At 46.9% G+C, this 22,661-nt stretch overlaps 1 protein-coding gene across 1 annotated transcript in view; it reads right to left on the bottom strand.

Annotated features, from left to right (window-relative positions):
* Dapk2 (death associated protein kinase 2) overlaps window positions 1–22,661 on the bottom strand; it is a 113,002-nt gene that overhangs the window by 44,916 nt on the left and 45,425 nt on the right. Inside the window, exon 3 of the mRNA XM_021172263.1 lies at window positions 4,718–4,939. Within this exon, the coding sequence (XP_021027922.1) occupies window positions 4,718–4,939 (222 nt within the window). The remainder of the gene's footprint in view (window positions 1–4,717; window positions 4,940–22,661) is intronic.

Genomic DNA, 22,661 nt, shown 5'->3' with positions numbered 1-22,661 from the left:
AAAAAAAAAAAAAAAAAAAGAATAAAACTGAGAGCTAAAGAGAGCAAGTGGCTCCCCCTTAACACAGCTCATGAGTGATAGAACCAGGTTTTAAAGCCACATCACCTGACTGCAAGCCCTCCACGAGCTCCTTTCTCCCTGCTCTCTCCACATCACGTAGCTCAAGTGTCTCCGTCAAAGCCACGCAGACACTGCCCCTGTGCTGACAGCCTCCGTCTCATCAGGCTCCACCAGATCTCTCTCCACATAGACTAGTTTGCTTCTGAAACATCTCGTGTGCAAAAGCCACTCAGTAGAAGTTTGGTGACTCAATGAATACGATGCTTGCCTAGCATACAGGGAGCATAGGTTTGATTCTGCTTCATAAACTCAATGTGATGGCACACATTTGTAATTCCAGGACTCGGGAGGTAGAGACAGGAAGATCAGTAGATCATGGCCAACCTTGTCTACATGGAGAGTTTAAGAGCTGCCAAGGCTACAAGACACCCTGTCTCAAAACAAAACAAATCAAACAAAACCATTTTAAAATGGAAATAAATTAAAACACTGATGTGGGCTAGAGAGATAGCTCAGCAGTTAAAACAAACAAACAAAAAAAAAAAACCCAAAAAAACAAAAACAAACAAAAAAAAAAACCCAGGCTGTTCTTCGAAAGGACATGAGCTTGTTTCCCTGGTCTCATATGGCAGCTCACAACTGTCTATGCCTCCAGTTCCCAGAGATCAGAAGCCATCTTCCAGCCTCTGTGGGCACTGCATGCACATGGTAGATTTACCCCCACACACATAAAGAGAATAGAATTCAACGGTAGAAGCTTGCCATGCTGTCTCTACAAGCCTGGAAACAGTTTTTACCAAGAGCCTCTCAGTTCTAAAACCTCTGTCATGGGTCATTTTCCATCTCCTTCCAGGATTCTCTCAGCTCACAGTGCAAATCAAACCCCTCCAGCAAAGGCTAAGTTAGAGTCGGGTCTCTTCTCTTCTGTAATAGTGTTCTGAGGGTCAACGTTGGTACGCCTGGCGAAATGCTTTCCAGAGTTCTTCTGGCATCGTGTATATAAATGACCTGCACAGGCAATGATGGAGCAATAATGTTGTCACAGCTGCTGGGCCTAGGAAGTATCAGCATCACCTAGGAGCCCCTGCCAGGGCACTGCTCTCTGCAATCCTGGAGTCCAGGAGGCTACAAAGGGGCATTCTCCACATATGGCATGAGTCCAGCTATCGAGATTTTTTTAATATAGTCTTAGGGCTACATGGAAATCAAGTTATACAGACAGCAAAATCTTTCCTAATCCCCCCTTTAATCACTATGACCAGAAACAGGTGCTTCTAAGAAGGCCAGAGATGGGATAAAGACAGCTGAAAGGAACAGGAGTTGGGCAGGGCATGTCTTCTGCTACTGGCCTCTTCAGTAGAAACTAATGGGAGCATCAAACCGGACAACAGCTGCTAGAGAGTGCCCTGAGACCAGAGTCAATTCACCCATCAAAACTGCAAGTGAGGGGCTGGGGAGATGGCTCTGTGGATAAGAGCAATTGTTCTGTAGACACCAGGAACCGAGTTCAAATCCTCAGCACCCATGTGAAAAGCTGTGTGTTGTCAAGCACAGCAGTAAGCCTAACACTGTGGGAGGCAGGAACGGGAGAATCAGTGGGGTCTGCTGGCTGCTGGTCCAGCTCCAGATCCAAGGAGAGATCCTATCTCAAGGAATAAGTATTGCAGGACACTGATGTCTTCCTCAGGCCTCCACACACACACACATGTGCGTATACTGAATATACATATGCATGCACACATTATATACATGTGGTCACACACATCTATAAACCCCATACATCTGTCATCTCACCACTGAATAGGCCTCACTAGGAGTGTCACGTGGTCTAGAGCAGCCTGGATACAGTGAGATGCTGTCTGAGAAAAATACCAACAAATAGATAGTTAAATTCTGCAAATGAATAAGTGGACACTAACACTTATGTCTAACCACTGGGCTAACCTGCTGTCCAGAGAGGACCCAAATGCTAAGAACTTCTGATGAGCCCAACAAGAGTCACCAAGTCCAAGAAAAAACTTCTGAATTGCTCCCTTAGGAACCCCTCCCCAGGGGGTCCTTCTCCCATTGGAAGTCTTCCTCTCCTGGAAAGTCCTCCTCCTCTGGGAAGTCCTCCTTAGAGCCCAGCAAGCATGGTCTGAGCGTGGTCTTTACAAACTTGGCTCTTTTCTAATTTCATAAACCCTTAGTATTCCTCTGCCAGACATGCCAAGCACAATTCAGCAACCTGGAAGTAAAGGAGACAGAAACCGTGGACAGCTAGAACTCGACAAACATAGCAAGTCCTGGGAACACCTGTGTGGGGACTGATATTACCCATGGTGCACCTGCACTCACAAGATGACAGTATATAAGTTCAGGCTGGTCACGAGCCCTACTGGGAGAGCTGGAGACAAAGCAGAAGCACATCGTACCCCAAATGCTGGGCTTCCACAAACATATGGGAATGGATCATTTTCCCAGAAGTTAAAGAAACACCAATTAGCAGGCAGAGGCAGGCAGATTTCTGAGTTCAAGGCCAGCCTGGTCTACAGAGTGAGTTCCAGGACAGCCAGGGCTACACAGAGAAACCCTGTCTTGAACTCCCCCCCCAAAACAAACAAACAAACAAACAAATGCCAATTAAAATGACAAGATACTGATTTGTAACTATAAAGATGAATAAAGAAAGATACTTTTTTTTTCTTTCGAGACAGAGTTTCTCTGTGTAGCTCTGGCTGTCCTGGAACTCATTCTGTAGACCAGGCTGGCCTCGAACTCAGAAATCCGCCTGCCTCTGTCTCCCAAGTGCTGGGATCAAAGGCATGCGTCACCACCGCCCAGCAAGACATGTGTTTTAAAACAGATGTTCCACGGATGCCAAGGCTGAAGGCAAATAGAAACACTGTCCTGTCCCAGCATCCTTTGGAAGTAAAGTCACCAAGAACCTATAACTGCCCACCTTTAACTTAATCCTCCACTCCTGGAGAGTCAGCTGAAATAACTAATTCAAAAGAAAAGAGGCAGACCATTGGGAAGAAAGAGTTCTAGCAGTAAAGTTTGGAAAGGATAAAAGGTGGAAAATTGTAAGCATATGTCCAGCAATAGAGAAGCACTGATGTGTAATTTAATGAAACATGATATAGTTATTTAAATAGAAAAGCAGCTATATATGGAATTTTGTTAGTTGGAGAAAAAAGTGGAACAGGAAATTGTAAAATTATATACAAAGTGATAAGGATTGAGAGAAACCACAGAGAATCACAAGTAACTGTTTGGGCTGGAGGGTTACAGATGCCTTTCCTAATTCCTGTGGGGTTTTGGTTTTTTGTTTGTGTTTGTTTTTATGTTTTTTTTTTTTTTTTGTGGGAGAAGGGGATAATAATAAACATTTAAAGAAGTGACTCTGGACTTCCCAGGAAGATGGACTTATCATTGTCTGCTGGGAATCAGGATGCTAACCAGTGATCCTTAGCCTTAGAGTGTACACATGACTTATCATCTCTGGGGAAGAAGAGGAAGGCCTTCATCAGACTCCTGTCTTGGTCAGGGAGACACAGGCAGTAACTAGTTCATTTTGCAAAGGGGTCCATAGATGAAACGAGAGGACATCGGGCCCTAGAGAAGAGGGGATTATTGGCAATTCTATGCAGTTAAACACAGAGGTTGATAATGCAAGAATCAAATTCAAGAGGATGTAAATTCTCTAAATTAACTAGTTACATCTTCCAAGGTATAGGTAAGTCTCAAACATCAGGTTGTCCGTTCAATCTGGAGGTAGGTATAGGATACTCCCTGGTTCTTGGGTGACTTGCCCACAGTCACAAAATCAAGAAATACTGAGACAAACACCCCACTCCTCTGTGGATTGGCAGGTGTTTACTAGACGTTATGAGGCTCAGAACACTCCTGTCCTGGACTCTTGCTGATCAGTAGGCTGGATGAAGCTATGGTGACTTGTGCCACAGCCTGACTCAGACCCTACTACCGACCAGGCTTCACTAGCTCAGGGACATCAGATGGTTAACCAAGCTGGAGTCTTGGTGTCACTAAATTCCACCAGCCACTGTGAAGTCCTTCTCAGCCATCCAAGGCTGCACCTCACGTGTGAGGCTGTGTAGATGGCAGTCTCAGCCTTGCTATTTCCCAGCTATGGGATGTTGACCTTCTTGGTGTTCTCATCTGTAAAATGGGTATGCTAAGAGTCTCCATGACTATATCCCTATGAGGGTGAAATAAGGTGAACAGAGTGAACATAGATACCTCTCTGAGTTAGTGAGACTGCTTTAAGCAGGACAGAGCAAGATGACAAATATGGCACCTTGCAAATACAGGGGTATAGCTAGGCTCTTTAAATGGACCGGTGAGATGGTCCAGTGGTTTCTTCTCTTTGATCTCCAAAATCTAATGAAAGCAAGAGTTAGGTCATTATTTGTTACCCTTGCTACTTAGCATGTTCACCCCCTCCATCAGCTTCATTTCAGACAAAGGCTGAGGATAAGGGAGGCAAAAGGAAACTATCTACAGCTGACTGCATCTTCTCTGGGCCCGGTCTGGTTGCCCGCCCCGCTTCCCGACTTCACCGGTCCCAGTACCCTACACCCCGCTTCTCCATGTCATGAGTCCTGGTGCCCTACACCCCGTTCCCCCACGTCATGGGTCCCGGCGCCCCACTCACAGCTCAAGGATGAGCACCACGTCGGTGCGGTTCTCATAGACGTCGTGCAGCGTGATGATGTTGGGGTGCAGCACCTGCCGCAGGATGCTCACCTCCCGCTCGATTTCCTCCCGGCACACGCCCCGACGGCTGGCCCGGCTCTGCCTCTTCTTGATGAACTTAGCTGCATACTCCAGCCCCGTGCTCTTCTCCCGGCACTTCTTCACGATGGCAAACTGGCCACTGCGGGGACGCAGACACAGAGAAGTAAGGTGTAGACACTGGAGAAGTGGCCCTCATGGCCAGCTACCAAGACAATCAGCAGGTTACTTTACCAAGACAAAGGTGTGTCACAGGCCAGTGGCCCTGCCCGGCTGACAGTGAGTGCCTCAAGTAGAGCAGGGACTGAATTCCTTTCTATTCCTACTGGATCTTCACATTTTACTAAGAAGGATGTTAATGTTGTTGTTCCCAGCATATAAAGCCCTGGGAAGTGTTAACTTGGTTAGGTTGACATGGCCTTGTCCTTGTGAAGACTCATCTAGAACCCAGGTCTATAGTACCAGTTAAAGTCACAACATCCATAAAAACAGGCTGGTCTGGTGAGGCTCCTGATTGGGATGGGGGTGGGGGTGGGGTGGGGTAAAGGCCACTTGGCAAGGTTAATTATCATCATCATCATAGTGTGAACAGGGAGTTGTAAAATTTGCAAACTAGGGCATAAAGAGAGGTGAAGTGACTCATAACTGAATTAACAACAGAACTGGACATCAAAGCCAGCCGCCCACACAATTTCTCAGGTTGTTACTGGAGACATGACCTGGCTCAAGCTCTTTGAGACAAGGGCCATGAAATGGTGATCCAAGCAGCCCTGAGCCAGCTTCCCTAAGTGCGCTGAGTGCAGCCTTATACCTCTCCATCTCAATTCAGGCTGTGAGCTGGGACAGACATAAATCCCTAGTGACTGCTAGTGTCCCCTCCTTACCTAACTCTGAGGTCCTCCCTCTCAGCCTCCGTTTTGTCCCATATTGTTCCACCATCCCCCAAATGCCTGAGTAGCTCAGAAAGAGTTCTTAATCTGATAACGGCTTAATAAGGGGCCTGGTGGATCAAGAGCCCCGATGCACGCACTTAGTGGATCTGGTGTAAAAGTTACACTTGTGAGAAACTCTGGGCATTTGTTCCAACCTTGGAAAATGGCCTCGCATTTAAAGCATCCTATTTTTAGAATGTTCTTCAAAGAGATGATCTTCTAAATGAACTGGCTGACACAAACGAAATGAAGCCGAGCAAGCAAGCAGATAGCCGAGAGCTAAACAGCCTGTCATAGCAGGCACTTGAGAGATGTCGCCAAAAACAAATTCATTCATCCCTCCACCTTTGCCCTTCACTCAACACTGTCCGAGCATGTACCCTGTGCTGGATGGTAAATAACAGGGGACAAAGGCAGAGGCAACAGGTGCAGAGGGAGCCCCCACCCCCAAGCGGGAGGTCCCTAGGAGCTAGGCTTGGGGTCAAATTTATATTACGTGGACCACTAACTCTAAAGTTTCAGCTATCCGGGCTCTAAGTATTGGCTCTGAGCTGTCCACACACTGGGGGCTGGCACAGGTGGAAGAAGGCCAGAGTGAGCACATTCAATGTGATCTCTAACACAGATGGCCACTTGGAGCCACTCTAAGTGTTGGGGACATAAGGTCCCTGAACAGGTGCCAGCAAACACTTGACAAAGCTTTTGGTCCCAGGTGGCCTGAGTCTTAGCATCAGGGCCAAATATTCCTTTCCTTCTGGTACCTCAAGGGCTGCTGGCAGACCTCCCATTTCTGGGTTCCACTAACTGTCCCCCCACAATCCTCAATAAGTAGATAGATGGAGAAAGTGAAACCTCAAGGCCTTTAAGTTGTATACATGCAGGTGGTGGCACAGGAGCAGGTTTGACACCCAAATCCCCCAGCGCCCAGCTTCAAGCCACACTATGCAAAGACCTGGGAACACAAAGTCACAAAGCAAAGCTAAAAGCGTCCGGTCACCTTGACATCCATCTCCTTGGTCTTATGAGGGGAATGGAGACATCTTTCTACCACATGGCTGAAAAATCCCTTAAGTTCTCATAAAGTGAGTGTTTGCTTTTGCCTCTTGGTTTCTCCGGGAGAAGGGGGTGCAAATGAGAAGCGAGTAAGGCAGGCTTACTCTCTCTCCCTCCAAAAAGAAGCATTTCAAAAGTAGCAGACTAGGACCAAGCTAAACACCAGGCAACTGGAGTCATCTTGGGGCCTTTCGTCTCTCCTGAAGGGGCCTCAGCTCAGGCTTTGGGAGCAGCCAGAAAGAGAGCCACAGTCTCAGGCTACCTTCCCCTTCCTTGCCTTTAGCTGTTTGGGGGAAGAACAGAGAAAACTTTCCACTTGGCCCAGGATGCAATGACTGGGGTCTGGAAAACTGGGAAAGGTTTCAAGGTTAGACAGACCTGCTTCAGGGACTTCTTTGCCTGGTCATGCGGGTCAGGCCACTACCTGCTCTGAACATCCTTTTCCTGACCTATGAAATGCGAGTCATGATTCACTGTTAGACAGTTGTAAAGGAAACATTTGAACCCTTGGCTCACCGTCCGTAGGAACAGCTGGCATAGATGAGGGCTGACGAAGAGATACCTAGGGCTGGAAGTCACTGCTTCAAATGGTCTGGAATGCACGGCCAGGGAATCAGTGTAATTTTAAAAGCACCCTTCCCCCTGATGCCAGTGTACACCCAGATGTGGGAATACTCTAAACAATTAGTTGACTCTTTTGATGGAAGAGCAGTAGGGCTCAACCTTGGCAGCATTCTAGAGGCCCCTGGGGAATTTTTAAATGAAGGAGGTCTAGATTTCAAGTCCAGAGATTCTGAGTTAGGTCTGGTCTATGACCTGGAGATGAAGATACTTAATTTTTTATCTTATTCTGGTTTTGTTTTTTGATATAGAGCCTGACTATATGGCTCAGACAGGTTGTAATCTCATGATCCCTGTGCCCTAGTTTCCCGAATACAGGCACCCCTGTGCTCAGCCCCTTGGTGGCTCTCTTAGTTAGCTGGGCTATCTCTTAGATATCTTAGATATCTTAGGTATCTCTTAGATAGCTGGGTTATCTCTTAGATAGCTGACTTAGAACAGCTCTCCTTTGACTGCTGTGATAGTAACCAACTATCAAAACAGAGGCATAGGTTTTTTAGGATCCCCTGTGAAAGAGCCTGCTTCTACTGCCTTTATAGGTATCAGTAGTCAAGCTGCTGGCCTTGTTTTGGTTTGGTTTGGTTTGGTTTTGGTTTGGTTTGTTGAGACAGGGTTTCTCTGTGTAGCCCTGGCTGTCCTGGATCTCACTCTGTAGACCAGGCTGGCTTCAAACTCACAAAGATCCATCTGCCTCTCATACATCACCACACCTGGCTCATATTTTCTGGCTTTATACAAACTGGTCAATATACTGATGAACAGTGTGGGGGAGGGGAATGGGAGGAGTTAGAGAGGTGAGAAATGATGTAAATACTTCAGTGATTTTTTTTTCTCTTTTTTTGAGACATGGTGGGTTTCTTGGTGTAATAGTCCTGGCTGTCCTAGATGTCACTCTGTAGACCAGGTTGGACTCAAACTCAGAGATCCTGCCTTTGTCTCCCCAGTGCTGGGAAAAAATGCATAGGCCACCCCCACCTGGGTAAAGAGTGGAGATACTGGAGATTTCACCCAGGTAACTCATACATGCAAAGTATGCACTCTGCCACTGAGCTACATCCCCTAGCCATTGAAATTCTTAAAAAAAAAAAAAAAAAGAACCCACAACCCTCTGTGTTTGTGGGGTGTGTGTGTGTGTGTGTGTGTGTGTGTGTGTGTGTGTGTGTAGAAGAGACAGGAGAGGAAATCACTCTAGGCTTTAGCAGTTCACAAGCATAGTGGGCTATTCCATGATCACTGCACATGCATAAAAGCAGAATCAGAGATAATCTTATTCTACCCATCAGAGGGCACCTGTAGACTCAAGAGTAGGTGAAAACAGCTACAGGACTTTGCCCCACGAAGGCTCTACGGCCAGAAGCTGAGGTCCTCACAGTACACAAGAAACCAAGTTAGGGGGCTGGTGAGATGGCTCAGTGGTTAAGAGCACCAACTGCTCTTCCAAAGGTCCTGAGTTCAAATCCCAGCAACCATGTGGTGGCTCACAACCACCCGTAACAAAATCTGATGCCCTCTTCTGGAGTGTCTGAAGACAGCTACAGTGTACACATACTAAATAAACAAACAAACAAATAAATAAATCTGAAAGCAAGCAAGCAAGCAAGAAAGCAAGCAAGCAAGAAAGCAAGCAAGCAAGAAAGAAACCAAGGTAGGATATGGGGGTGAAGGGCAAATAGCAAGGGCTCCTCTAAGTTAGGACAGAGCCACTCAGTGTAAGATGCAGGGAGAGAGTAGCTGCCATCCTTGCTCAGCCAACCCTCTTCTCAGGCAGAGGGCTCAGCTCCCCAAACACTCCACACCTGTTAGGGCAGAGCAGGTCACCAACAGATAGGCCTAGCTATAGAACTTGGCTGGGCCTGGTTGCACCTCACAAGGTTTCCCTGTTATCTGCCTAGGAACCCCATTAAAAGAAGTATATTTTTAGATGGCATCTCAAGGTTTGGTAATGTCCCAGCCCAATATCCAACACCACATGAAAAAGCCTGACTCAACCCTCTCAGACTCTGCACTGCCAAGAGAGAATAATCCCAGATGACCCAAATATCATACCAAGAGATAGATTCATAAAGTTATGTGGGTACTGTTACATGTGCAGCTGTTCTCTATAAAGGTTAATTTCTACTGTAGGCTTTTATAATTATAGGTATTTAAGTATACTTAAAATATATAAGTATAATTTAATTATTACTTATTTATTATTATTTTATTTAATATTCTTCTTTTTTTTTAATACTTGAAGACACGATCTTGATTCCATTTTCTAGACCAGAATATTGGGGGAGCCTGAAAGATGGTTCAAAGAATAAAATACTGCCCGTGCAGGCTTTATGATTTGTGATTAGATCCCTGGAACCCTAGAACCCAAAGATATGTGGAAGAAGAGAACTGACTCAACAGTGTGTCCTCTGACACACATGTCCATCACACGCCTCATATACACACAGTAAGAATAAATAAAAACGGGGGGAGGGGGTCAAAGAGGTGGCTCAATGGGTAAAGGTGCAGGCTGTTAGTTCTCAAAGACACACACACAGACACATCTCACTCAGTACCTGTGGCTTCTCCCATATCACCCCTCATCTTTCTCCCATCCTAATCCTCTCCCTCCCAAGGGCTGGTTCTGGCTCCCTTCCTCCAGCCTCTGACCCCTATATTACCCCAGCCACATTCTGGCTATGCAGTCTCTCAGTCTCCTGGTTCCCAGGAGCTCTGCTTGTTCCCCCTCCTCTCTTTTCTCCCTCTCCCTGCCCCACCTCTCATGACTGGGTTCAGCCTGGGACCCCCCAGAGGCCTCTGGCTGTGCTCTCCCTCATAGCTACAATAAACCTTCTCAGTTATATCCTAGAGAGGCCATGTCCTCATTTGTCCCTCACTTGTCACCAAGCCTCATTGGCTGCACTTGATCCCTGAGATCCAAATAATGGAAAGAAAGAACCAATTCCTGCAGGTTGTCTCTCCACATGTGTTGTGCAGTAGCACACACACACACACACACACACACACACACAGAGTACATCAATAACTAAATGTATGTCCTAAAGAATACTAAGGATTAAAAAAGGTGGGTAAGCACCTTGGCAGTTGGGTAAAGCGGTATAAACACAAGTCCTTGTCTCTCGACTCCAGCTTCAGGGTTCTCAAGGTAACTAAGCCTGCTAAGGGGTGCCAAGCAGTGGGGAGAGGGCCCACCCCAGAGGGAAGGTTTGGTTTGCAGTACTGAGGATCAAATCCAGGGCCTCACTCATGCTAAGCAAGCACCCTACCGCTGAGCTACAGTCTCAGACCTGATTTGTCTAACACTGCCAGCATGCAGAGATGATAAAAGGCAGGGTGACTTTTTTTTTTAACTAAATTTTATTGTTGATGTTAAATTCTCGAAAGACAACTCAACCCTTAAGCCACGCCTGCAGCAAGGGTAAGTGCTCCCACTGCCCACAAACTCCCTCCTCTCGCCTAAGCCACGATCAGCCAGACCTGTTCTATCAACTCCCAGAGGCCAGGTGCTGAAGTTTTGTGCATCCTATGAACAGTGGGTCTAACTCATTCTCCTTCTCAATCAGCTCTCCGGCATCCATGAAGTGAGTGCCCCAAAGCCACCAGTTTATCAGGTGGAGCAGGGGCAGAGAGAGATGACTGAATCTTAAGGTCCTAAGAACATCACCCCGACAGAGGGTTCTTCCTCCTGCTTCCCCTCAGCCATTACCGCAGTTCCTTTTCTCACCCTGCAGAACAATGGGCCACAGTTCCTCTGGAATTACCCAGCAGTCATTCAGGGCCATAGGGCAAAAGCAGTGCTTTGAAACTTCCACTCAAGGGACACCAGGTGCAGCCCAAGAGAGGGAATAGGACCTTCAGCCAGTGCAGTCTCGGAGACAGGAGCAGGTCAACTTACAGTCCCCAGGAACTGGATCAGCCAAATTATAAGGGGTGCACAGCCACTCTGGAGATGACGTTTCTGAGGCCTCTTTGCACTCTACCTGGCTAGGTTCCAACGCTGGGCCTCTGTGGCTGCCCCACACGGAGGCCCTTTCCTTATCTCCCATAACCGCCCTCCAGCCACGCTACTCCCATGAAATCTCTTGGCTGAGGCTATGGGTCAGTGATAGAGTACTTGTCTAGCATGCCCCATGTTCAGGGTTCAATGGCCAGTACTGAAAAAACTGTGTGTGTGTGTGTGTGTGTGTGTGTGTCCCCACACTGCTGTAGCCACTAACCTGTTTCTAATCTTATATATGTAAGTCTATAAACTACAACCACTCAAATTCAGAATTTAGAGTCCAAAGACCCAGGGTCTATTTCCAGTTTTGCTGAGTTTAGCCAATCATGTAAGTCTCCCCCTCCGTTTCTTCGTACCTAACACAGACAGGAATGTTGCAGTTTTACCACATTGTAATGTGAATGAAAGGAATCTGAAAGTTCCAGGTAAGGCAAGCTTCCGTGGGTGCAAATCCCCATTTCCCTGTAGCCACTGAATCACCATAGCTCCATTTCCCAATCACGGTGGGTTCAGGAACTTGACTTAACCCCGATGAACCCCAACCTCAGCTTCAAAGTAAATGGTGCTGGAAGGCCATTGAAAAGCAAGGTTCCTCTGGTGGGACAGGACACCCAGAAAGACAGAGAATACTTCAGGACACTGGTATCTAAGTCAAGGCAGGCAGGAAACCATATAGTCAAGAAGGCAAAGTACATTAAAGGAACACAATATTGTCAGAAGTCAGAGCAGGAAGCAGGTGAGAGATAAAGGAGGGAGCATAGCTTTGCCCAAAGCCAGGTGGATGAGTCAGGAGGGAGACAGGGAGGGTGCAGCACCCACCTACAGCAGGTGGGGGTATCAGGGAAAACAGAAACAGCAGCCAAGAGGGAACTTGTAAATGGAAGAGGGCCCACAGCCATTCAAACAGGGCTTTTCTTCTGCCTAAGGAATGTTTTCCCTGTCCTGGGCCACATGGCTTAGACAGTTCTAGGCTCTTGACAATGGCTTTCACATTTATTTGGGTGTGGAGATGCCTCTCTCAGGCAAATACTTCACAGAGTACAACAGGTAAAACAGATAAGACACCATGTTTCTTTGTTGGGGGGAACACTCTGAGCCCACCCATCTACCACCCCCACACCTACGAAGCCTCCTCTTTAGAGGCTCTGTGGAACCCCAAAGCTCCTGGGAACCCAGTTTGAGAAGTGCCTCTTAAACCCAGAAGCATGAATGTAGATGATCTCAAGGGAGTTTCCAGATGCAAATGAACACAAGAGAAGTAGAACACACTGAGGCTCTCCCAAATCATCTAGCCTTTTAAGAAGCATGCTCACCAAGGCAAACTCAGGGCCAAGAGAAAGAAACGTGGGGCAGGAGAGATGGCTTGGCTTAGCAGTTAAAAGGAATACTGCTCTTCCAGTGGACTCACGTTTCGTTCCTACCACCCACAATGGGCAGCTCACAGCTACCTGTAACTTGAGCTCCACGGGGGTGGGGTGGGGAGGTCTGATGCTCTCTTCCAGCCACTATGGACACCTACATTCACTCGTACATACACATAAATAAATACTAAAATAAATCTTTTATTTTATTTTTTTATTTTTCAAGACAGGGTTTCTCTGTGAAGCCCTAGCAGTCCTGGAACTCACTCTGTAGACCAGGCTGNCCTCAAACTCAGAAATCCACCTGCCTCTGCCTCCTAAGTGCTGGGATTAAAGGCATGTGCCACCACTGCCCAGGTAAATCTTTTTTTTTTTTTTTTTTTTTTTTTAAGGAATAAGAAATATGTGCAAGACAAGGATCAGGAATTAGAAATCTCCAGGGAACTTAAGCATGACCTACAAAATGTCCCCAGTCCCTAGTCCCCAGTCACAGATGCTGTTCTGTGCAGGTCTGTGGCAGCTGCTTTCATGGGTTAGCTCATTTAATTCTCTGGCCCTACAGATGAATTTCCTTCCTCTGTCTTTTTTTTTTTTTTTTCCTGTCAGAAAAAAAAAATTCCTAAAGCACAAAAAGGAAGGAATTGTTGAGCAGAGCCAAGTGGCTCTGAGGGATGGTTACTGATTTTGAACCATAAGCACATTTTCACGCAGCTGTCAAATGAACGGGGGTGGGGGAGTGGAAGGGGGAGTGAGGGGAGAGGCACAGACACAAGTCCTAAAATAAAATAGGCCCAGTCCACATTAGACTTGACTATATAGGGAGGTATTTTCATTGAAAACTTAGCTCAGCCCTCACTCAAAGTTCCCTTAGAGTTTAAAGACTAGCCCATACAGAACAGATCCTTAAATGTGAGCTCGGGCTGTCCAGGATGGAAAGGACAGAGGTCCGATGAGCTGACTCAGTGTACATGGTGACCTGAGTTTGAACCCCAGAATCTCCTCGTTGGAAGGAGGAGAACCAACTGCTGCACAGTTGTCTGCCGACACCCACGTGTGTGCTGTGGCCTGTAGCCCACCCCATAAACAACAGCGACAGATTTAAAGAAAGCAAAAGACTTCAAAGAAAAGATGGAAAATCCAGGATGCTTTGCCTGTTGCTGTGGAATATAAGGTCATCCCTCATTAAATGCTAACACACTCAGTTTATCTTCTTGAATACCTCCCTCCCAACCTGCACACCCTCCCCTCTCATGCAGGCAGGCTCTCTGGTAAACCCTCCAATTCTTCCACACTTCATATAATCTGACAGGAGACTCCAAAGAGTTAACCTAATCCCTTCTCTGAGTAACATGTTCACATTTTAATGACTTAAAAAAAAATTAGTAACAAGCTTGGGCAAACATTGGGCACGTAAAGAAACTACTTAGAGACAAATGGTTCTACACTCCCAAAACTCACACTGGGTAGATGTGCCTGTGTGTGTCGGTGTGCTCAGATCACAACCCACTTTCTTCTGGAGATTTTGGTTGTTTGGTTGGTTTTAGTTTTTGTCACTGGTGCAAGCACATCCACCTATATCCCAGCCCTGTACACTGAATGCTAATGCCCAAGACATTCTTGTCCTGTAGCACAGGCTACCTGCAACTTACCATTCTCTCCCCTCCACCGCCCTTGTGTGCCGGGTTAATGGCCAAGGAATTCTGGTTGAAACTCAACTGTTAGCAACCTAAGGGTAGGTGCTATTTCCCAGAATTTCTGTGAACTATCTTTCTTCCTTCCTTTCTTTCTTTCTTTCTTTCTTTCTTTCTTTCTTTCTTTCTTTCTTTCTTTCTTTCTTTCTTTCTTTCTTTCTAAAGAATTATTTATTTTAGTATGTGAGTACATTGTAGCTGTCTTCAGGGCATCGGATCCCATTACAGATGGTTGTGAGCCACCATGTGGTTGCTGGGAATTGTACTCAGGACCTCTGGAGAGCAGTGAGTGCTCTTAACCACTGAGCCACCTCTCCAGCCCCCTCTGGGGGGTTTCTATTCAGTTTGCTTCCACGCCCATTATTTGGCAGTCACCTCTTCTCAAAACCAAGTACTGTGAAGGCCACATGTGAACAAAGACAGATTAGGCATCTTGGCTCTAACACAAAATTCCAAGCTGCTTTATCTCTTGTGGCTTTAGCTCTGTCATCGGAAAATAACCTGCTGGACCAAATATCTCTTTTGGGTCCCTATCCCCATCCCATTTTATCCTGTTAAGATGCTCTGATTCAAGTCACTACATCACATGTATAGATCAGTAAGAAACACAATTCAAAGATGCACAAGCTGCTACTAGGTTTCAATCATGGGCATAGAATGCTGAGTCTGATCATATAAGCCAACTAAATTTCAAGAGGCAGATGACCAGAGCTTCAGGCCAGCAGAGCAGATCTCTGACACTCTGAGATGTCCATGTGCCATCTACGAAGATGAGTCCAGGCAAACATGAAGCATTCTAACGGCAGAAATACTGTGATAGCAAATGACCTGGACATTCATTCTAGCCCTCAACTCTCGACAAGCTCTGAGAAGCCAAGAGAATAAGGACTGCCATTTCATTGGGTTCATCCCAGCGCCGGGTACAAGAAGGCTATGTAGCCAGCAAGTAGAAAAATGCTATTTCTAAAGAGGCAGGAAGTGTGGTTGGCGGCCTTGCTCCCCTCAGACAGCCCATGATGTTACACGGCACTTCACTATCAGATTTTCTTAAAAAAAGAAAATGTTCATGATTTTTCAAGTTCATAAAAGTTTATTATCTTTAAAATAGAATTATACTCATTAGTGTGTCTCTGTGTATGTGGAAGTCAGAGGCCAATTGGCAGCAGTCACTTCTCCTTTTGGGCTCCAGGGATCAAATTTAAGTCACCAAGCTTGGTACCAAGTGACTCTCTGTCTGCTGAGCCTGCTTGCTGGTCCACATGTTCATTATTTTAAAGAGGAGGAGGAGGGAGATGAAGTAGAAGAGAAATATGGAGAGCAGAAGGGAGAGGAGGAGGGAGATGAAGAGAAGGAGGACAGAGAGAAGGAGGAAGAAGAGGAAAGGGGAGAGGATGAGGGGGAGGGGAAGAGGGAGCACAGGAGGAGGAGGAAGAGGAGGAGGAAGCTAAATATTCCCTTCATCTTATCTTCCTGAGGTGAGGTGCTATCATTTGGGGATCTGATCTCTTAGAATTTCTGTTTTTAATGAATACCCTCTAGTCATCGTCTTCATCATCATCCTCCTCCTCCTCTTCCTCTATCTCTTCTTCCTCCTCCGTCTCCCTTTTTCTTGATACTGGGGGATGAAGTTAAGGTTTCACGTGTGCTAGAGAAGCCCTTCACTGAGCTATGTCCCCAGCCAGCCCTTTTCCCTCTTTTTATCTTGAGATGGTCTCATAAACTCACCAGTCAGGCATTCAATCCCCTCCTGAGAAGTCAGAACTGCAGGCCTGCCCCACTAAGCCAGCTCATGTTAGAAGGAAGATGATGCTATATATACAACGTCACATCTTTTTTTTACTCTGTGTGTGTGTGTGTGTGTGTGTGTGTGTGTGTGTTGCTGCTGTTGCTGGCAATAGGAACTGGCTACTCAGCCAAGGTCGGCTGAGATTCTAGTATGTGCCACCATGCTCAGTCTTATTGTCTATTAACAATAGACGGTGGACATTTCTCTAATTGTCCTATTGGGCTCCTTGAGTTTTTCTTATTATTTGTAAAAAGCTCTTTACATGTTACTGATACTAGACCTATCAAATATGCTCAAATATTCCCTTACTTTCTGATGGCAGAATCGTTCCAGGCTTCCCTCTTTAAGGGAGCACTAGGTCTTTGGGCACTCACACGGAGTCCTTTCCTCAAAGCCACTGCTCCTGGCAATGTGAAGGCCAAATGAAGGCAGAACTGGCATCTGCACAGGGTCTTCCAGCAAAGTCCAATGGCCTACGACTAACCTGACTCCCTTTTTAGATATAAAGCACCTCCATCCCTGCCTTATATATCAGATTGTACAACGTCCTTTCGGGTTGTTGGTTTGTTTGTACTGGTTCTACTTAAAAAAACAAAACAAAACAAAAACAAAAACAGGGTCATGCCATGTAGCCCAGGCTAGTCTCAAAGCCATGGCAATCTTTCTGCCTAAGGCTCTGCTGGTTTTACAGGTGTGTTCTACCACACCTGACTTGAAACATTTATTTGAAGTGGGAGAGGGGATGTTTCCTAAGCACAAAAAAAAGGTTTTAGCATGGTTGCAGAATTGCTAGCCCTCCATTTGTGCCTGGAAAGGCTTGGTCTGACATCTAGCCCATGGCAAGACCTAACCTCAGCTCCATCTTGCTCAGAGAATCCCTGGGCTGCAGAGGAAGGGGATTTTGACTGAAGTGCTCTGATTCTTTCTGGTATCTGAGGTCCATGGGAAAATTCCTCCCAAAGCAGACAGTAGCCTGAGAGTGATGAGGTAGGTGTTTGGCAGAGCGTTGGGACCATGCTCCTGAGCTAGCTTTGTACGTATGGAGTACCCATTGTGTGCCTAAGGTAGGAAGACAGTAACCCTGTCCTCAAGGACAAAGGACAGTAAGTTCAGCAAAGGGAGACCTTCTGAGGGGAGGGGCAGGTAAAGTCCCTCTTCCAGTATTTAATGGTTCCCTTTGGATAAGGGATAGGCCTTTGTTCATTGTTGTATCCCAGTACCCACGCTCAAGACCATCCATTGAGCTGATATTCAGTAGGCATTATAGATGCTAAAGTACAATGATGAACGATAGCCACATTCGGGTCATTCGGGATTTGACAGCCATAGCAGGAGCATGCTGGTCCTCAGAATGTTCCTGAACAGCAAGAGCTGCTATGGGGAGGATGCAGAGCTGACAGAGAAACCACCCGTTGTCCTCGTGGTCATAGTAATCTTGGCTACTTCTGGATGGGCTTCCAAGAAACGTCCCTGGGTCTCCACTGAGGCAGGTCCATCACCCAGAGCAATGCCAGGCGGGCCTAGCCTCTGGCAGAAAGTCTGAATTGGAGAAAACATCGTAGCAGATGGCCCAAGGGAGACAGTATGTCCTTTGGCTGTCCTGGGTCCAGACATGTTGAGACGAAACCTGGCTCCTCCCTCTGCTCCTGAGGGAAGCCTAGACCTGCTAATGCTCAAGATAAGGCTGGAATGTGCCTGTCTGGCCAGCCTGGGCTTGTGTGACAGCCAGGAACTGACTGTGCTTGAGTCTTTCTCACTGAGGGTAGGGGGAATTTTCCTGGCATATTGACGGGTAGGAAAGGGCAGCCTGCAATCATGATAGAAATGTCTGCTCTGAGCCATGAAATTTAGCTTTATCAATCGGAAACCATTCCCCAAGCACCATAGGTCTTCTAGACTCCAGGACTGGCATGCACTATGCTTATATATCTATTTACTTACATAATCCATCTAAAGATTTAGGATTTTTTTTATTGAGATAGGGTCTCACATAGCCCAGGTTAGCCTCAAACTCACTCATGTATCTGAGGATAACCGTGATCTTACGTGCCTCTCTCCAGCTCCCAAGTGCTGGGGTTACAGGCATGAGCTGCTGTGCCCTACTTTACATTCATGTAATTCTAGTATTAAATTTCCTCTGCTGTTCTACAAGGTAAGTGTGTTCTTTTCATTACATAGGAAGAGAAACTGAATCTGGAGGCGTTTATGATTCTTAATGTTTCCTTGTGTCAGGTGCTGCCCAGGGCACTCACGGAAATCAACACATTTAATCTTCATGACAACTTTTGAGGGGGTTGCCCTCCCTATCAAAGGACCAAGAAATTCATCCAGCACCCCACTGCCAGCTAAAAAAAACAGAACCATTGTGCAGTTTTCCTCAGGATCCATTCCACATCTGAGCCCTCCATACCCTGGGAGGACAGCTTATTAAGCTTTGTGATACCAACATGGGTTACCTCAGCCACCTGAAAGCAACTGTGGCAAAGAGGAGGTTGGGGTGGGGTAGGGGGTGAAGCTCAGCAGGAGATGAAAGGCAACATTAAAGGTCAGGGCTCACTTAGGTCTCAGTTTAGGTAGAGAGGGAAAATATTATTGGGTGTGACATGTACCCATCCTGTGCCCGGACAGTTAGGCTTGAAGGCAGTGCCAAAGCTCAGACAGACTCCAAGCACACTTAGAGGAGCCAGGTGGGAGTGGCAGCCCCAGAGGCGCCCGAGAGCCGCTAATTGGCCATGGTGATGACAGAGGAGATGGCACAGCCGCTTTGACAGCCGCTTTGAGCTGCCTGCTCGGCAGAGGCTCTGGCTGCTGCTGGCAATCTGGGCAATCAGGGCTGTGTGGGAGGGGAGTGTGGAGAGAAATCTGCAGGCTTCTGAGAGGACTGGGGCCAGGTCCTTCTACCTCCACCTTGCCCTCTAGGCTTATGGGCATGGGGCGTCTGGGTGTGGATCTACAAAATCCAATCCATGTAAGGGTGGGGTTGAGGGAATGGTTTGGGAGAAGAAGTGAGCTGGGTCCATTGAACTCCTGTGGGAAACGTCCTCCACTCTGCAGTCAGTCAGCACGGCCACTGGGATAACTGTAATTGATTGAATCATGTTGTCATTCTAAGAGATGGGATCTCATGCAGACCAGGCTGGCCTCCAACTTGCTATGTACTGTAGAATGGCCTGGCACTTCTCATCTTCCTGCTCCCACCTCTCAAATGCTGGGGTCACAGGCATGTGTCACCGTACCCAGTTTATTCAGTAGTAGCTATCTAATTCAGGGCTTCGTTCATGCAAGGCAAGTGTTCTACCAGCTAAGCTACACCCCTAGCCCCTGTTTCAGTGACCTTGCCTTACAGTGCCTCTGGTGCTGACTTTAGCCATGTGCACAGTCACTGTCTCCCCATGCTTGCTTCCTGAGCTAGTGGACCCCATGTAGATAGCAGTGTAAGTCGTCCTTAAAGTTCCTCCTGGTCATGTGCTCAGGATAGAGCAAACATAACAGGAAGCACACAGTCAAATTCAAACTGGAACAGAAAAATAAAGAAAATTAAAAGCAGAAGCCAGGGATGATGGCGTGCACCTGCATTCCCACCACTCGGGAGGCTGAGGCAGGATCATTTTACGTTCTAGGCAAGCCTGGGCTACATAATGAGCCCCTACACTTATTTTGTTTAAAAAACTATAAGCCCTCTAAGGATTATGATTTGGCAAACTGTGATAAGGCCTGGACGCCTGAATATTAACACATTCCTTAGGAGAGCCTGAGAAACACCAGTGTGGAAGGAAACAGACCCAAGATCTAAGCCACCAAGACAACAAAGGGAATTAAGAGAAGAAAGGGTGCCAGCTTTTCCAAGCAGGTAATTATATCATAGTCATAATTTCTGAAAGAAAGCCATTATGGGCACATTGTAACAATGCGTACTGCAGGCTGGGCATGGTGGCACATGCATATAATCCCAGAACTTAGGAGGGAAATGTAGGAATATCAGAAGTTAAAACCAAACTTTGTCTACATGGTGAGTTCAAAGCCAGCCTGTGGTCTATGAGACCCTTGCAAACAAGCAAGCAAGCAAACAAACAAACAAGCAAGCAAATAAGGATCTGTTCCATGTGGAACATAGACGATTACTGTGAATTTGAATCCATCTTGAGTTACATAGTGAGATCCGATAGATAGATAGATAGATAGATAGATAGATAGATAGATAGATAGATAGCAAGCCAAGCATGGTGGTGCATGCCTAGCATCCCAAAACTTGGATTTCAAAGCAGAATATACAAAATAGATCAAAGTAAAGATGCTTTGGTTGAAAGGGGAAAACACAGTCACTTGACCACTATGCGCATATGCATGCATCCACACATGCACACGGCCATATATATGGAATAGCCCCTAAGTCTATACCACAGGGCAGTATGAAAACTACAGTACTACGGTGGGCCTCCCTTCTACCATAGCCTCCTGTGTTCAGTGGACACCTGTGATAGACAGCAAGAAATCTCTTCCCCATCCCCAGACAGACACATAGGCTGCAGGAGGACCTACCTAGCACTGACCTCAAAGGTTTCCCTACACCTTCTGGGGGCATCATCTACAAAGAGGGAGTTCTAGAAAGCCTCAGAGGTTCCCTAAGGGGTAGGTTCTGAACTGGAGGGACCAAAGGAGAGGAGGACCCAGTGTTAAAACTCATAAGACCACAAATAACTAACAGTTGGGTTAGTGGTTATGTATCCATTAATATCAATTAATTGCATCCATTCCTACCAAAAGGCAGAACTCAGCTAAGCTAGTAAACTAAAGGAGTGTGTCTCTGTGTGTGGTGTGTGTGTGGGGGGGGTGTATCTGTGTGTGTGGGGTGTGTGTGTGTGTGTCTGTGTGTGTCTGTGTGTGAGTGTGGGGTGTCCCACTGTTTACGTGGCTAGCCTGGATCTTGCTATATAGACCAGGCTGGTCTCAATCTCATAGTGACCACTTGCCTCCGTGTTCAGTGACATTAAAGGCATGTGCCACCACACCTAGCTTGCTAAAGGAACTTTTATGTGGGAGAAAGGAAGAGTACTCTCGGTGGCAGGAGAGAATATGGTACAGGGGAGAGGAAAGAATCTGAAAGCCTCCCAGGGGTGGGAATATGGGTGCTGTGTGACTTTCCCTTTCAGCCAAGGCATCTTTGACTTCCTTTATATACGCTGCTTTAGGCTCTGAGGTCCAGGATGACAGACATGCACCGCCATGCCTCACTTTTCATTACTGTTATTACCCAAATACAGTCTCACTATGTAGCCCAGGATGGGTTCAAATTCACTGTAACTATCCATGCTCCATGTGGGTCCTTAGGTGCTAGAGAGCAGCATGTGGGTATCCAGAAACCAGCAAGCTGGGCATAAGTGAGACAAAACAAGTCGGAAGAACATAGCAGGAGCCGGGCGTGGTGGTGCACGCCTTTAATCCCAGCACTTGGGAGGAAGAGGCAGGTGGGTCTCTGAGTTCGAGGCCAGCCTGCTCTACAAAGTGAGTTCCAGGACAGCCAAGGCTACACAGAGAAACCCTGTCTCAAAAAAGAAGGAGGAGGAGGAGGAGGAGGAGGAGGAGGAGGAGGAGATAGCAGGAAGGGGCTGAGCTTACATTCTCTTTGAAGAAGACAGTTCATCTTCTTCTTCAAAAGTTATAAGTCAACACGCCTCACTTCCACCCTCTGGAAACAACAAACAAAAATGTACCCATACCCCAAAACCATCCAGTCTGCCTGCATTCTGCCGCCCTGCACGAACAGATACTAACAGGAGGAACTGACCTGTTCTGTTATCTCTAGATCACTGAGGGGCCATGGGGAAATGCGGCATGCCTCTCAAGAGGATAGTCACCATATTGATGGTGCAAGCTCCTTCCTTCCTCCTCCCAACCCCAGATGGGGCTCAAACACTCACAGTGTGCTTCAGCCCCATCAAAATTCAGAGCAAAGGCCCAGGCTGGGAAGACAGCAGCCTCTTCCCACCAGATGTGGATGTGGGCCTGGACCTTTCAGAAAACCTTGTGTTAGGGCTCAAATAGGTCAGTACTGTGCTTGGTCCTGCGCTGCGGTTCCTCTCCTACCCCAGCTCCGCACTCTGGCACCCTGAGAGCACTGTTCGCCTTGGTCTTGTAACACAGTGTTCACCTGGGAGCTTCTCCGAAAGGCAGAGCCTGAGGCCTTGCCCACCCCTGCTGAGTTAGAATCTGCACGGACTTCTATGGTCTGCATGCACATTAAATCATGAGAAGCAGTTTTGACAAACAGGGAGGCCTGAACCCACTGCCTAGTGAAAACCTGGGTACCCTCAGATTCACTCCTAACCCCTTCGGTTTGGACCCTCTTGCTGAAAACTCTGCTCTCCTGCCCTGGTAAAGCCAGTATCGTGAGCAAACAAATTAATATGTAGCTGTTGAATGACTCCT

Source organism: Mus caroli, chromosome 9, assembly GCF_900094665.2.
Source record: "Mus caroli chromosome 9, CAROLI_EIJ_v1.1, whole genome shotgun sequence".
Classification (NCBI taxonomy): Eukaryota; Metazoa; Chordata; class Mammalia; order Rodentia; family Muridae; genus Mus; species Mus caroli.
Note: the sequence above shows the minus strand (reverse complement) of the source record. Positions and strands in the feature narration are given on the sequence as shown.